This window comes from Fundulus heteroclitus, unplaced genomic scaffold (genome assembly GCF_011125445.2).
Source record: "Fundulus heteroclitus isolate FHET01 unplaced genomic scaffold, MU-UCD_Fhet_4.1 scaffold_115, whole genome shotgun sequence".
Classification (NCBI taxonomy): domain Eukaryota; kingdom Metazoa; phylum Chordata; class Actinopteri; order Cyprinodontiformes; family Fundulidae; genus Fundulus; species Fundulus heteroclitus.
Window position 1 is genome coordinate 238,297 of NW_023396528.1, and position 14,359 is coordinate 252,655.

The window sequence follows — 14,359 nt, forward strand, 5'->3', positions numbered from 1 at the left end:
ACGACTATATTTACGTTTTCGGGCATGTCACGGCTTTGGTAACAGAAACTTCCAGATCGCTCTGGTGTGATGTGGGCAGGCCATCAAGAGAGCGTCTCTTTTACTGCTAACCAATGACTCATCAGCTGGTCTGGGATAAATTTACCCAGGGAATCTATCTGTCTATCTATATATATAAAACAACCATAACGCCGAAGAAACGCCTGCGCGGGAATCCTGCTCTCTGATAGTTATCCAAGACAAAGTAGTTTTGTTTTCATAGTTAATAATGGCAGTGCCAGCAGCATTACAGCTGAGCTCACCACCCAGCCTGGAGAAAAACAGCCACATCAACGACAGAGATTTAGGAAGGATTTCACAGAACTGTGAAAATGACATTCTGCCTTTACATTCGCCCTGGACCTTCTGGCTTGATAGGTAAGAAAGTATTTATTTTCTCCCCACTGTTATGAAACTGCTATGACAAGTGAGGATACTGTGTGGAGCTAAATGACACTTTCAAGGAACAAAGACAAAACAGGCCAAGAATTAACCATTGCGTTATTTATAAGGTGGTAAAGAAAATTGGGGGGAAAAAATTGTTTTGTGATATAATACATAATTCTGAAAATTAACAAATAATTTATATATAAAACAAAATAATGTAACGACAAAAATATTTTTTTCATTTTTAAATGTTTTGTTCCTGATTTGTACGACTGTCCCGTACCAGTGACTACATATAATACATCAGTATAAAATAGGGCAGTGTCCGCTTTCATAAGCACTTGCTGACTCACTGCTGGTGTTTCTGTTCCTTTAAAAAATCTAACTGCAAATTAAGATTTGTGGGTCAAACTTTTTTTTAGCTAATAGGAAAGAAAAAAGTGTACATATAAAGTAAATTGTAATGTTATGTAATCAGTGTTAATCATAAGCAACAAGCACTATGTGTACACATCAGAGGGGGGGCTGTGTTTAAATGGGGTCAGTCTTGTTTACTGTTGACTGGCTTATTTGTCATCTGATTCCCTCCCACCCCACCACTGCTCCAGTTTGTCTGCACAGAGGGCAGCATTGACATATCTGATAAATGTAACAGGCAAAAAAAAAAAAAAAAAGAAAAAAGGAATTCATAATAAAAGATACTTGATACTTGTAATTTGTCTTTCTCGGGAAGATCTCTACCAGGAACAACAGCAGCTGAGTGCGAGTCAAACCTGAAGAAAATCTACACAGTGGAGACCGTACAGGTAAGAAACGTGGCTATTTTCACCAACTAGACCAGTTGTGTAATTAAAATAATCATAAACATAACCAGCTTTTTTTTCTTCCCCTTGGCAACATGACAGAACTTTTGGCGAGTTTACAACAACATACCAAGTGTCTCCAGCTTGCCCTTAAGATGTAGCTATCATCTGATGAGGGGAGAAAGGAAGCCGCTGTGGTGAGTTCAGGTGGTAGGGTCAAACATGTTCTAATTAAAGATGGACAGAGGAAAACGCCTGGGGACCGGAGTTGTTGGATACCTTGGAGCTACCAGGTTCGGCTGATAACGCTCTTCAGTATGGAAGATGTTACTCTGAGCGAAGAAGACTCAAAGTTAGCTGTTTTCTGTATCAGTGACAGATCTAAAAATTAACTCAGAGGAAGCACAGAGATTTCAGGAGCTGTTTAAAAAACAAAAACAAAAAACATTTTTTTTTAAGTCTGTGGTTCTTTCAAGATGCAAGAGAGCAAGCGGCAGTAAGTTTGTTGGATAGCAGCCTGAACAGAATACAGAAAAGTTCCTCCGTTTTATCCCACTGAACTTTCAGTTTCAGTTTGTTAATTGGTCCACCTGTATTTCTAACGTGTTTGCTTATAACAATATTTGGTAATGTTCCTTCTGGTTTACATACAGGGAAGAAGAAAGCAACGCTAAAGGTGGTGTTTGGAAAATGAAAGTACCCAAAGAGTGTACTGTAAGTTATATAACACTCTTTTGTACTTTATTGATCCCTGAATTGGGAAATTATTTCAGAGCAGCAGCATGACATACAGAAACTATTTACTTGACAAAGCAAGTTGACTTCTCTGTTAACCAAATCTGTCTTCGTATTTACAGTCTTCTGTGTGGAAGGAGCTGCTATTAGCCACTATTGGAGAACAGTTCAGTGATTATTGTGCCTCAGGTAAATGTCTACGACTATCTAATTCAATGGTAAAAAAATGACCTAGTTCAGAATTTTATGGTGCAACTGTAGCAGCTATATATATATATATATATATATATATATATATATATATACATACATACATAGAGAGAGAGAGAGATTATATATACACATACATACATAGACTTTATCCAGTTAACATGGTCAGATTCGTCAGATTCAGTTTATTATTTATAAATTACCACTTACCTCACAGGTTAAAAAAAAAAAAAAAAATCTCCATAGCTAATTGTTGAAGAGTTGCACCAAATGTTTTAGTCACGGATTATGCCAATTCAGTAAAATCTGAGTTAAAGGGTTTGCGCATCTTTCCCAGGGGGTCCATGAATGTGGGGGACGGAGTTTCCAAAGAGACTAAAGCTACGTTCACACTGCAGGTCTTAATGCTCAATTCCAATTTTTTTGTGAAATCGGATTTTTTTGCGTGTCCGTTCACATTTCCAAATATATGCGACTTGTTTTATGTGATCTCCTGTGTGAACTAAACGCGTTCAACCGAAGTGTCCCGCATGCACACTGGAGGACGCAATGACGTCACACGTAGCAAACGTCCTCAGTGTTTGCCGAAGTAAACATGGATTATAATGCTGGCGCGCATTTTTCGGTCATTAATTTATTTTTCTAACAGGAGCTTTCCGTCCATTGACTGCTCTTCTCATTGTAGTCCGCTATGGGTGTCGTCTTTCTTTCCGCTTCTGCATAGCAGGACGCAGAATAGTGATGTTAGTCGAGTATCGGTGACGTACAGGTCAGATGAATGCGACCCCGCCGTACAGACACAGGTCGCATTTGAAAAGATCAAATACGTATCGGATTCAGGACCACATATCCAAGTGGGTCGCATTTGCAAAAATCCGATCTGTGTCGTTCAGACTGTCATACAAAGATCAGATACAGGTCGCATATGGGCAAAAAAAAAAAAATCGGAATTGGGTCACTTCAGGCTGCAGTGTGAACGTAGCCTAAGCTGCATCCTATCTGAAGTTAAAACTTGAATATCAATACTTCTGGGCTTACAAAACATACTGAAAGAGTACACAACAGATTAGTTTTATCTGTCTTCATGGATAAATTGGTATAGTTTTTACACAGCAAAACTCAGAACATGACTGTTTAATCAGTCCAAATACAAAGTGTGGGACTCAGTGTCTGGGAAAGAAATATTTGTTTAAATGAAGAGAAGGCTATCTATTATACAAGCATCACCTTTTCTTTTAACTGGGGTTACTCTTTTACATGAAACATGTTGAACCTTTGGCAGTTGATATTGTCCTAAGTGCAACATGACCAGTCTGTCCTACTGTGCGTTTCTGTGTCCAGAGGATGAAGTAGTCGGGGTCAGCATCAGTGTAAGGGACAGAGAAGACATCGTTCAGGTCTGGAATGGGAACGCTTCCTGCGCCGAAGGGTCAAAGGTCTTGGAAAAGATTTATGAGCTCCTCCCTCAGACACCTTTTAAAGCTGTCTTTTATAAACGTGAGTATCTTCTATCGACTGTTATTTCTTAATAGAACATCTTGAGCACTCCACTGACTTTGTTCTCATATGTTTTCTAATTTTTTTTTTTTTTTATCTTTTCAGCACACAAGGAGCACCATGCTTTTGAAGGAGGCCGAACAAGACACTAAATATTTTGCACATTAGATGTTTTAAGCTTTGCAACAATCTTCTGTCCTCGCAGAGTTATCAAAGATCACTCAGGAAGATTAGAAGTTGCTCTTGATTACCTCGATTTAGCTCAAGTTTGTTTTTTCAATCAATAGAACTTCTTTTTAGCTGAACATCACAGACCTTCAAAAAAAATACGGCAAATACATTTCAATAGACAATAGACTACAATTTCATTTTCTCTTTGAATGTTTTTCTATGTCATTTTTTTGTACTGTAAAGTTTTATAAAATATAAAACAAATCAGTCATTGTTTGATACTATTTAACATGCAATGTGCCATTCACTGAGCTTAGATCTTTTTAATGCAATCACAGGAACTGCCGAGTTGCATTAAACAAATAAACTAGTGATACAGCTTCATATTAATACGTTTATATTTTCTAAATAGTCTCTACATACCTTTGTGTACCATGAAGCATTTTATTTGGTTTGATACTGCTCGTTGTTTTTTTTTTTTCAAATCTTAATTTCGTAGGATATTTGTGATAGGAGTGTGCCGTTATTATAGTAAAATAAACTTAATGCACAAAACACCTTGATTAAATCCTGTGAAATATGTGCAGTTAACTTTAATCTGTTGTGGTTTCACGTTTGCTCTAAATCACGCACCTTATATAATTTTTTTGTGTGGAAGACATCCAACTGTCCTAGGATTATGTGGTGGCGTGATACTGGAGATCAAATGCACTTTAGTTTTGTGTCACTTTTTGATAAAAAGGTAAAGTCTCTCTCTTTGCTTGTTCTTGTCATGGCTTTCTTTTTTTTTGTAGTACTTGAAAGTGCTATTGTCAGAGTGGTTTTCTGTTTTTAATTGATCCCTGTTTGGATCAAATTTGTAACTCCTGCAGTTTAGTTGGTCTCCTTGGACCATAAAACTGGTCCAAGGTGAAATGAACGAAGAACACTTGATGAGATAACCATGTCACAGGAGGATTTATAAATTTTGTGACAGGCCTTAAGTGTATGAAACTAATGAAAATGATCAAAGATAGTTTGTTACTTCTACTGCAAATCTTGTGTAGTTTTTGACAAACTGCATTTTCTTTTAGCCTACAATCTGGTGCAGCAAATGCCATTTGTCTCTGCAGAGCTGTGGAGTATTCATTTAGACAAAGATGGTGCAGTTTTCATTTTTTATTAAAAAAAGTAGATAAGACAAATAATCTATACCTGTGATTCATAACATATGGGGGGGGGGGGGGTAAAATCAAGGTAATGTGGTTTCTTCATGTTTTTAAACAATGTGGATTTCCTATTAAACATTGTGTGGCCAGAGGCACCTCAGTGACCTCATACTCCACCTGGTGGTGAATAGCAAGAGCTCCACATTGCTCACAAGACCACTGTGAGTGGTAACGTCACAACAATGTTTTACAACACAGTAGCACGGGTGTATGTTAGTACTAGCAAACAAGAAATATTCATTTATTTCAGTTATCAAATTGAAAATGTTAAACTCCTACATTGTGTAGGATCTATTTTAAGCAATAATACAAGCTGAATTTAATACAGAATTTAATACAATATAAAAACACAAAATTCTGTCCTCGTGCTTCCTTTTCCTTAGTCTCAAGGGCGAGCCTTAGAGATAAACTCCTTTCTGACATTTGCCAGGAACGCAGATAAATTATTGGTCTCCTGAAGTCGGCTTTCCAAGGTTGGCAAGCATTCAAGCACTGGGTTGCTGGACACAACTGTAAAAATTAAATACTTTGTTATTACTGTAGATTAAATAGAAGAATCAACTATGAGGGTTTTTTTTTTTAAAGAAAAATACAACATCAAAAATAAAATGTGTGTGTAACTTACTCTGATAAGATCCGTTTTCTTTAATCCCCATTGTGATGACACAAGCACTGTCTGGGTCAGATAGACTGATGTTTCGGAAAATAAACTGCAACTTTTTACCTAATAAAAAAAACAAAACGAAAAATAAACTATACATTTGATATTTATTTAAGAAGCGTCTGCCCGATCCGCAAAGTTGACTTTAGAAAGTTGTCCATTTCAATTAAATTTTATTCACATAGCACCAGTTCACAACACACGTCATCTTGAGGCACTTTACAAAGTCAATTCAATCAAATCATACAAACAGCTTGGTCAAAAAAGTTTCCTATCTAAGAAAACCCCGCAGATGGCATCGAGTCATATACTAGCAGCATTCACTCATAGCCACAGTGGACAGTCGTCTGTATTGTCGCTGACTTTGCAGCAATCCCTCATACTGTGCATGCATGTAGTGACAGTGGAGAGGAAAACTCCTCTTTAATAGGAGGAAACCTTCAGTAGAACCAGACTCAGTGTGAACGGCCATCTGCCACGACTGACTGGGGGTTTGAGAAGACAGAGAAGAGACACAAAAAAGTACAGAAGCTCCGATTCAAGAATACTATCTGCTAAGAGCAGATAGCAGGCGCTACCGGAACACAGCCCATTCATCCTATTAAAGCTAGAGTCGACGATTTTTCCGGAAGGTTCCCGAAGTCCCTTTTTGAATAACTGCATATGCGTCACAACATCATACCTCGCTCTTCCACTCCTCAGGGGAATCGCATGAAAAAATCTCCCATATCCACTCTGGTCTTATTTCTTTCTACTTAGTCCTTCCTCTTCTTTTCATGAACGTCGTTCGCTTCTTGCGACTCTCAGCCATGTTCAAAGTATACGATGAGAGCAGCGGCGCTACAATGAACGGCTTACTGCTAAGCTAACCACTAACCTAGCTGCTAAGCTAACCGGATATGTAAACACTAGAAGTGCGCATGCGCAGCCAGCAAGCAGAAACTAGGAAGGAACGAGCACGCACACTGGCGTTACGTGAGCATGTCAGAATGATTGGCATGTGGGACTACCAATAGATATGTTGGTTCCCCTGGAACTGGAGGGGTGGAGGACAGTGAGAGCAGGAACAAAATTATGACAAATCCCTGCTCTTCGTACTGAACGGGAGGGATTGGTTTTTACTAGCCTGCAGTTCCCACAGATATCAATTTTTTTAACCTCATTTTTGCGAATACATAATGTATTGACTACTTTCAGGATGGATGGATGATTTTACCCAGTGTTTCTGAACAAGATTACCACCTATAGCTTTAATATCAGCTTGCTGTCCATATGTCACCTTATAAAGGGCAGATCAATAGGAGTGTATATGTTACAAAGTAAACTTGTAAATTCTGTGGGTGTTTAACTTGATTTTTGCTCAAGTCTATTTCAAACTGCTTTTATTGTTTTACCCACTTAAATGGAAATGTTCTCTCTCATAGCAGTTGATGGTCTTATTCGGTTTATGGTCTACTTGACTTACCTTTGGCTAACTGTGTCTTGTAGATGACCGTTCGAATCTCCAGACCCAAATGATCCTGGAAAACGTGACTGGCTTTCTCGAGATTCCTCAGTCTTTCTTTGTTTGCTTTATTATGAGACTTGATCACTGAAAAGAGTGGGGAAGGGGATCATTAAAAGGCAAAATCACAAATTAACTTCTGGGATATTTCATTGTTTTAAAAAAAATAAAAACCTCTTACACTCTTTTCTTTTCATTTGATCCTCTTTAAGTTTCTGAATCTTCTGTATGATGTCCTCTTTCTGCATCTCCTTGTGCTGAACCTCAGACATCGTTTCTGGTATGGCACGCTGTCTCTCCTTCAGTGCCATTTGTTTTTGCTCCAGGTCTGCAGAGACAAACAAAAATATGCAAAAAAAACTGAGGATGTGTTCAAATACAGTCTCCTTTTCCTACAACTGTGGAAACAAGAAATCAGGAGAGCATGCTCAATGTTTCCTGGTATTGCACTTTTTTTTTAAACCAGTCTAATGCACGAGCAGCTGTGGCCTAGAAGAGAAACTTACCTCCTTTGAATTCACCTAATGACTCAAACAGCTTCTCGTCATCCTTACATTTCCTCAAACACGTATCTGCACCCGGAAAAATGTAAGAATATAAGAAAAATTAACAGTGAACTTTAGATTCATTGTAGTTAAAGGTATAGTGGACGATATCTTACCATTTTAGCCAATAAATACAAGAACAAATAACATGTTTATGGACACATTTCGATTTTAGTAAAACTAAAGGTTAAGACTGAATAATTTCGTTACGAATAACACTTTCATTTGCTTTTGAATCCAAAACTACAAAAAAAAGCTAAATAAAATTGTTATTGTCTCAAACCCGGAATTGTTAATCCCCCAAACCCGGAATGATTTTGCAAATATTGTTATTGTTAAAACAGGTTTCCTATGTTTCCAAAAATCAAGCATTATCAGAAACAAGGGAAAATTTATATTTCAATAAAAGATACGAACACCTTTTATTATCTGCATGCTTAAAAAACTGTTAAATACCAAACTTCATAAAATATTTTTAGAAGTCAGTTATTTGTAAATACATCCTTATAGGTTTATAATATTATTCAGAAGAATGAAGCCTTCAAAAACATTGTTTGCTATGCCAATCCAGGTTATTTAACTGACTTGGATTACTTGTGACCGAAAGGTTTCATACTGTATATCAGGGTTTATTTAGGGTTATCAAATACAAAAGCGGTTTATATTATTCATAGCACAACAGCTTCCCTGTACTGGTAACATAGCTATGAAAATTTGTTGATTCATATTAATAAACTCCTGAAAGAGTATAAAACTTAACAATAATTTTGTCTTTAATATTAATGGCTTCATATTATTCTAGACTGTTAATATCATATAGTTTATAAAACTGTTGCAATGTTCAAAAATTCTCATTGTTAGAAATCATTGTTCTAGAATTTATCTAACTTTTAAAACGCAACATTGATTCTGGGTAATCTTCAGAGCGATGGTTTCAATGCATTAAGAGAGAGAACAATAAAAATTATGTTTCTGACTCATTTTGCTAGGCTGAAATTGTTTCATTCTTCAAAGAGGGGCATAATAGAAAATATTTGAGAACCACTGCTTTAATGCAAAGTGTGCATGAGGCGCACTCTGATCTTTACAACAGGTTATTTCCAGAAATTATATTTTAGAAAACTAAATACATGAAAGAGTCCAATTTCTTTTCACTGTAGTTTTTTTCCCTATACTAGTCAGTGATTAGAGCCAATTACACAGTTTTCTACACAATTATAAATTGTATTCAAGAAACACCTCAGACTGTTTCTTGAATACCTACGTGGTTACTCCCACATCAATGTGTATCTTAGATATTTAAATACTTTGTTTCACAAATACATGATGATTAATTAAAAATGAAACTTACCAAGTGCAGACTTCACAAACTGCCTGTGACTGTGAGACAACTCTGTAGTTGTGTCAATTATGTCTGCATATGCTTTAAGGTGTTTATTGTGGATTTCCTCCATTGCACTGGCAAACCTGTTGCTCATATTTGGGTCGGTAATGGACATCATGATGCTCCACTGCAATCTGTAATTTCAGGAGATTTACTGATCATTGATCCACTTGTATACCCCAAACCCCACAGGTGTCAGCCAGCCGAGATTCATGGTATTTCGGATTTATTTTCAATTAATTAAATTATTCAATAATTAATTAAGAATGAAATAACAAATTCCAGTTTTCCCAGTAGCTGGATAGACTACTTATTATCTGAGGTCTGTATTTACCATGAACCAAAAGCTGAAAGACGTTAATACTTTTTTGTTTTATTATAGCAAGTCATACCATAACTGCAGGTTTTAGCAACATTATGGCATTTGTATTATACTGCTGACGAATAGTACATGGTTTCACGTGCAAATGAAGCCTCGTTAACTGAACCCATTCCTGAACCAATTGGCTTAATGCTTCATGAGGTCTCATCTCACTATTACTAAATATGTGTAAGTTCATAGTGACTTTAGCATAATAGCCAACTTTCAAAGCACTTTACCTGACAATGTTAATATGTTAGCAGTAATGCTAACGTAATGGGTAACATCACGCCATTGTGGCTATTTGTTCAAACTGTAGCATCTAGTTTGCCTGGATATTGATGTATTACTCACCTGTAAACGAGTGTAAATCGGAAAGGATTGACCGTCTGACTTATTTATCGCTATGACACCAATGTTTACTTTCAAAAGTCCGCGGTATGTACGCAGAGGGCGGTTCCTTTTTCTTTTTTTTCTTCTTCTTCTTTGGTTTATTGGCGGTTGGCAAACAACGACGTGGCGCATTACTGCAACCAGCCAGTAAGGAGTGTGGAACAAGTCTGCAGAGGGCGGTTACTGAACGCCGGAAGTGACGTTTTCCAAAATATTTTTTCTTTTCTTTTTGACGGCTTGCAAAAAACAAAAAGTGCCTATTACTGCCACCAGCTGGTATGGAGAGTGGCCTGGAAGAAACAAAGTCATATGAAAAAAAACGAGGCTGTTTAAGATAATTTATCAAAGCTATGAGATTTTGAATTTATCTTGAAAAATTCTACGGGATTTAACCTTACTTTTATTTTAGAAAAACTGTTAGTCTACTGAATTCTTGCATTTCTGTATTTCTGGCAGTATAACACTCTATAGTTTAATCTTCTCCACAATATATACCTGTGTCAGAATTGCCTATTATGAGTAAAATACTGTTTAACCAAATCTGAGATACAATGTGTTCTGATACGATCGCTCCCTCGTTCCTCCTGTTCTCTGGTGAATTCTATAAAACTATCAGCCTTTTTGCTCTGCTTTAAAATCACCCCACTGTTACTGACCCATCATACATTACAATTACTTTAATATTATTGCCTACCTGCACACTATTATCTCAATACATTTCTGTAAATGAAGCCTCAAATCATTGTTGCACAAACCTCATCTGTTATCTGTGACTCGTGAAGAACAACTAGTTCATACAAACTTTTAAATGTTCTTTGACTTTTTATTTATTAATTTTTTTGTCTTTTGAACGGATAATGAGAAAAGAACAACAACACTGCAACCCTTGTTCATTGCCTGTTTGTCTTTATTATGTGTACTCTTATCTGGAGTGGCCAAAAAGAAACTTCACCACCATAACATGCGGTGACAATAAAGAATCTTTGATGAGCCAATATCCATGCAAATATAACAGTTAATCCCACCATTTTGATACTAAACACTATCTGTTGTATTTCTAAGCTGTCTAGTCTGCTTTCTGAACAACTGTGTTTGATACTAAGCGATGATGAACTAGAATCTGAACAAGCTATTAAGCTTAATAGCTGAATAGCTGTATTCCAACCATTTCTTCTGTGTATGCTTATGGATTATCAATTATCCTCTTCCCTACCTTTACTCCAAACTCAGGAATAATGTATGCTACTCCTATCTAATGGTCTATATTCTTTGATCCATTTGTTTGTATTTTAACATACGGTCTTAATGGAGTGATGTGGGGTGTACTCAGAGTGTACTAGAGTGTACAGAATCACATTTGCCTACATTTTAAATTCCATTAATAACCCAATCACTTTTAAAAACTCTCCACCTACCCTTCTCTTCTCCACACCTCAGGATCTCTGTTGTTGACAGATTTCTCTGCTTGTTCAGTCTTCTGAATATATTTAGCCCCTCCCTCTCATACCTCTCATGCCTAAATAATGCGTGCTCCACAGTTTCCTCCTTATGACCAAAACTACAATAATCAGCTGATGCTACCCAATTAAATGCAGAGATTTTTTTCAGCTGTGTGACTAATTCTTAACCTCGTAAAATCAACTGTTCTCTCCTGCCTTCACCCTTGTGGTTAACAAAAACCTACCTTTTCCTAACTCCCGAATACATCTTGCCCCTATCTAATATGATCAAGTAACAATTGCAGATCTGAACGCCGTCCTGCTTAATCAGATTCTTGCCAAACAGATATTGTAGGCCACCTCATCCTTTAGGAAGTGGGGTTCTAATGGTCAAAGCAGAGTGCTCACATTCTGAGAAGGCTTCAAGTACTTGGTTTGAACGCTGCAGACTGCCACTATAGGGTCGCTGAGCAAGACCATTAAACCCAGACTGCACCTCTGTGCACCGTAAACTGCTCACTGCTCCTTAAGGGTATTGGGTAAAAGGCAGAAGGTAAATTTGGTCAGAATGTACAATGTAATCTTCTCCGTGTTGCATCCTTTGGCATCCTACACGATCTTTCATTCCCCACAATGCGAGCATTTACAAATAAAAGCTGTATTGCACCTCCTGATTAAATAAAAGCCAAAGTTAAGTTTTGTTTCCAACAACCAAGTAAAATTTCATCTTGCACATTATCTTTCATGGTGGCTGCTTGATAATGTCACCCTCTTGTGGTCAAATCCTTGCAAATACATACTTGTGGATCTAAGTTTGAGCATGATAAACTTTTGTTTAAGAATTTAATTGCAGATCAGTGGTTAAAGAAATGCCTACCATTTACAAGGATGCATCTCAATAAATAAGATTATCATTGAAGCTTATATTTCAATTATTCTATTTTAGTTATTTGATTTAAGAGTAAAACAGCTATATATACAGTATAATGCACATAGTGTCATGTATTTGGACTGTTGTCCGTCAGACAGTCACTAACACACCCCTCAAGGAAGGTAAGACACAGAAGGTAATTGGTGAAGAAGCTGGTTGTTCACATTGTGTTGTAGCCAGGCATTTTCATGGAAAGTTGAGATGAGAGAAAAAGTGTTGCAGAATAAAGTCCACAAGCAACAGATATAACTGAAGAATTGAGGGGGTTGCGAAACAAAGGCCATCCCAGAGTTTGGGGGAGTCACCATGCACAGACGTCTCCAAGATTATGCCTTACAAAAAAGCAACCTGGGCTTCCTTAATAGCATTAACAACAGGTGGACTACAGGGGCGATAATGAGACAATCCCCCAAAACCGGAATGATTTTGCAAATCAAGGCCACAAACATGTTTACCCTCTTGATTTTGTTTGGACTGCTTTTCGGTAATTTTGCATTTGACCAGGGTCAGTGTCACTACTGGCATTGAGGCGTTACTTGGACCCTACACTGGTTACACAGGCATTCCAACTCCACCAGGATGGCACATCAATGCTCCCCATTGCAAGAAGGTTTGCTTTGTCTCCCAGCACAGTCTCCAGAACATTGAGGAGATTCCAGGCCACATGCAGTTACTCTAGTAGGGCTGTACAAGGCGGTGGCAGATATTTGACCCACTAGCAGGACGGTTATCTGCTACCTGTTGCTAGAAAGAGCAGGATAAATACTTCCAAACGCCCTACAAAGTGTCCTCCCATAGGTCACTGGCTTGAATATTTCTAATCAAGCCATTCGAAAACTGATTTCTTGACTGATATCCTATACCAGGCTCTGGTGCCAGACAGGCATTTGCGAGAAAACACTGTAACTGGCAGGTTTGGCACTGGCGCCTTGTTCTTTACACAGATGAGAGCAGATTCACTCTCAGGTCATGTGACAGACATGAAAGGTCTAGAGAAGCTGTGATCATAACTTTATTCTACCTGCATCACTGTTCAGCATGATCGGTTTGGTGGTGGGTCAGTGTTGGTCAGGAGAGCCATTTCCATGGAGGTACACACAGACCTATACAGGATAAATTATGGCAGTCAGGGTGCCATACATGCTCCCCTGAACTAAATCCAAAGGAACATCTCTGGGAAATCATGTTTAGGTCCATCTGATGCCACCAGGTTGCACCTCAGACTGTTCGGGAGCTAAGTCATGCCCTGGTCAGGATCTGGGAGGAGATACCCCAGGACATCATCCATCATCTAATAAGGAGCATTTCCTGACACTGTCAGGCACACAATCCTGTGGGGTGTAAAAACTACTGAGTATGGTACCATTTTCAGTTGGTACAATGATATTTCAGTAAAACTGGAGTAGCCTGCCATATCAGTTTTTTTATTTTCACTTTCTGTAACTTTGGACTAAGCCTTCTGTGAGTTATTGATTTTCATTTTTAACAAATAATGTGGCATCCTTTTGTTTCTGACGAGTTACCCATTCCATGGCACTATGGGCATCCAGCAAGATTTGTGTTCCATGATTTGTTTTTCCAATTGAGATGTTATGTGTTCTCAACGACTTCCCTTTTTTAGCAGTGTACTTCTCACTGATTGGCTTAGCACCAACATAATATTTGTTTTTGTTGGATGGGCTGTGTAATCTGGTTTAAGTCTACTCCACATACCCAGAATCAAAGCCATTATTTGGAAGAAGCATTCCGTTTTTATGCTCCACTAATTTGGAAGAAACTTCACAAAAATAAAAATGCTGAAAACTTGGATTCTCACAATCCAATCCAATTTTATTTATATAGCACCAATTCACAAAACATGCAATGTCAAAGCCCTTTAAAATTCAATCAAATCATACAGACTGGTCAAAATGTTTCCTATCTAAGGAAACCCAGCAGATTGCATCAAGTCTTGACAAGCAGCATTCACTCCTCCTGAAAGAGCGTAGAGCCACAGGGACAGTCGTCTGCATTGTCCATGGCTTTGCAGCAATCCCTCATACTGAGTATGCATGAAGCGACAGTGGAGAGGAAAACTCCCCTTTAACAGGG

General features: G+C 37.8%; 2 protein-coding genes across 2 annotated transcripts; one reads left to right on the forward strand and one right to left on the reverse strand.

The window, feature by feature from the left end:
• Positions 1-72: 72 nt before the first annotated feature.
• Positions 73-4,602, forward strand: LOC105928583 (eukaryotic translation initiation factor 4E type 3). Its single transcript, XM_012865915.3, has 7 exons — positions 73-417; positions 1,160-1,232; positions 1,332-1,426; positions 1,883-1,943; positions 2,087-2,153; positions 3,516-3,671; positions 3,777-4,602. Exons 1-7 carry the CDS (start codon positions 269-271, stop codon positions 3,821-3,823), a joined length of 648 nt encoding a protein of 215 aa, XP_012721369.2. The 5' UTR covers positions 73-268; the 3' UTR covers positions 3,824-4,602.
• A 383-nt stretch (positions 4,603-4,985) lies between these two features.
• LOC105928582 (SPC25 component of NDC80 kinetochore complex) lies at positions 4,986-10,062 on the reverse strand. The gene is made up of 7 exons (XM_012865914.3): positions 9,860-10,062; positions 9,112-9,278; positions 7,722-7,787; positions 7,397-7,543; positions 7,177-7,302; positions 5,676-5,774; positions 4,986-5,560 (listed from the first exon to the last, which is right to left on the reverse strand). The coding sequence occupies exons 2-7, from the start codon at positions 9,260-9,262 to the stop codon at positions 5,436-5,438; spliced, it is 714 nt and encodes a 237-aa protein (XP_012721368.2). The 5' UTR covers positions 9,263-9,278; positions 9,860-10,062; the 3' UTR covers positions 4,986-5,435.
• Positions 10,063-14,359: the final 4,297 nt, after the last annotated feature.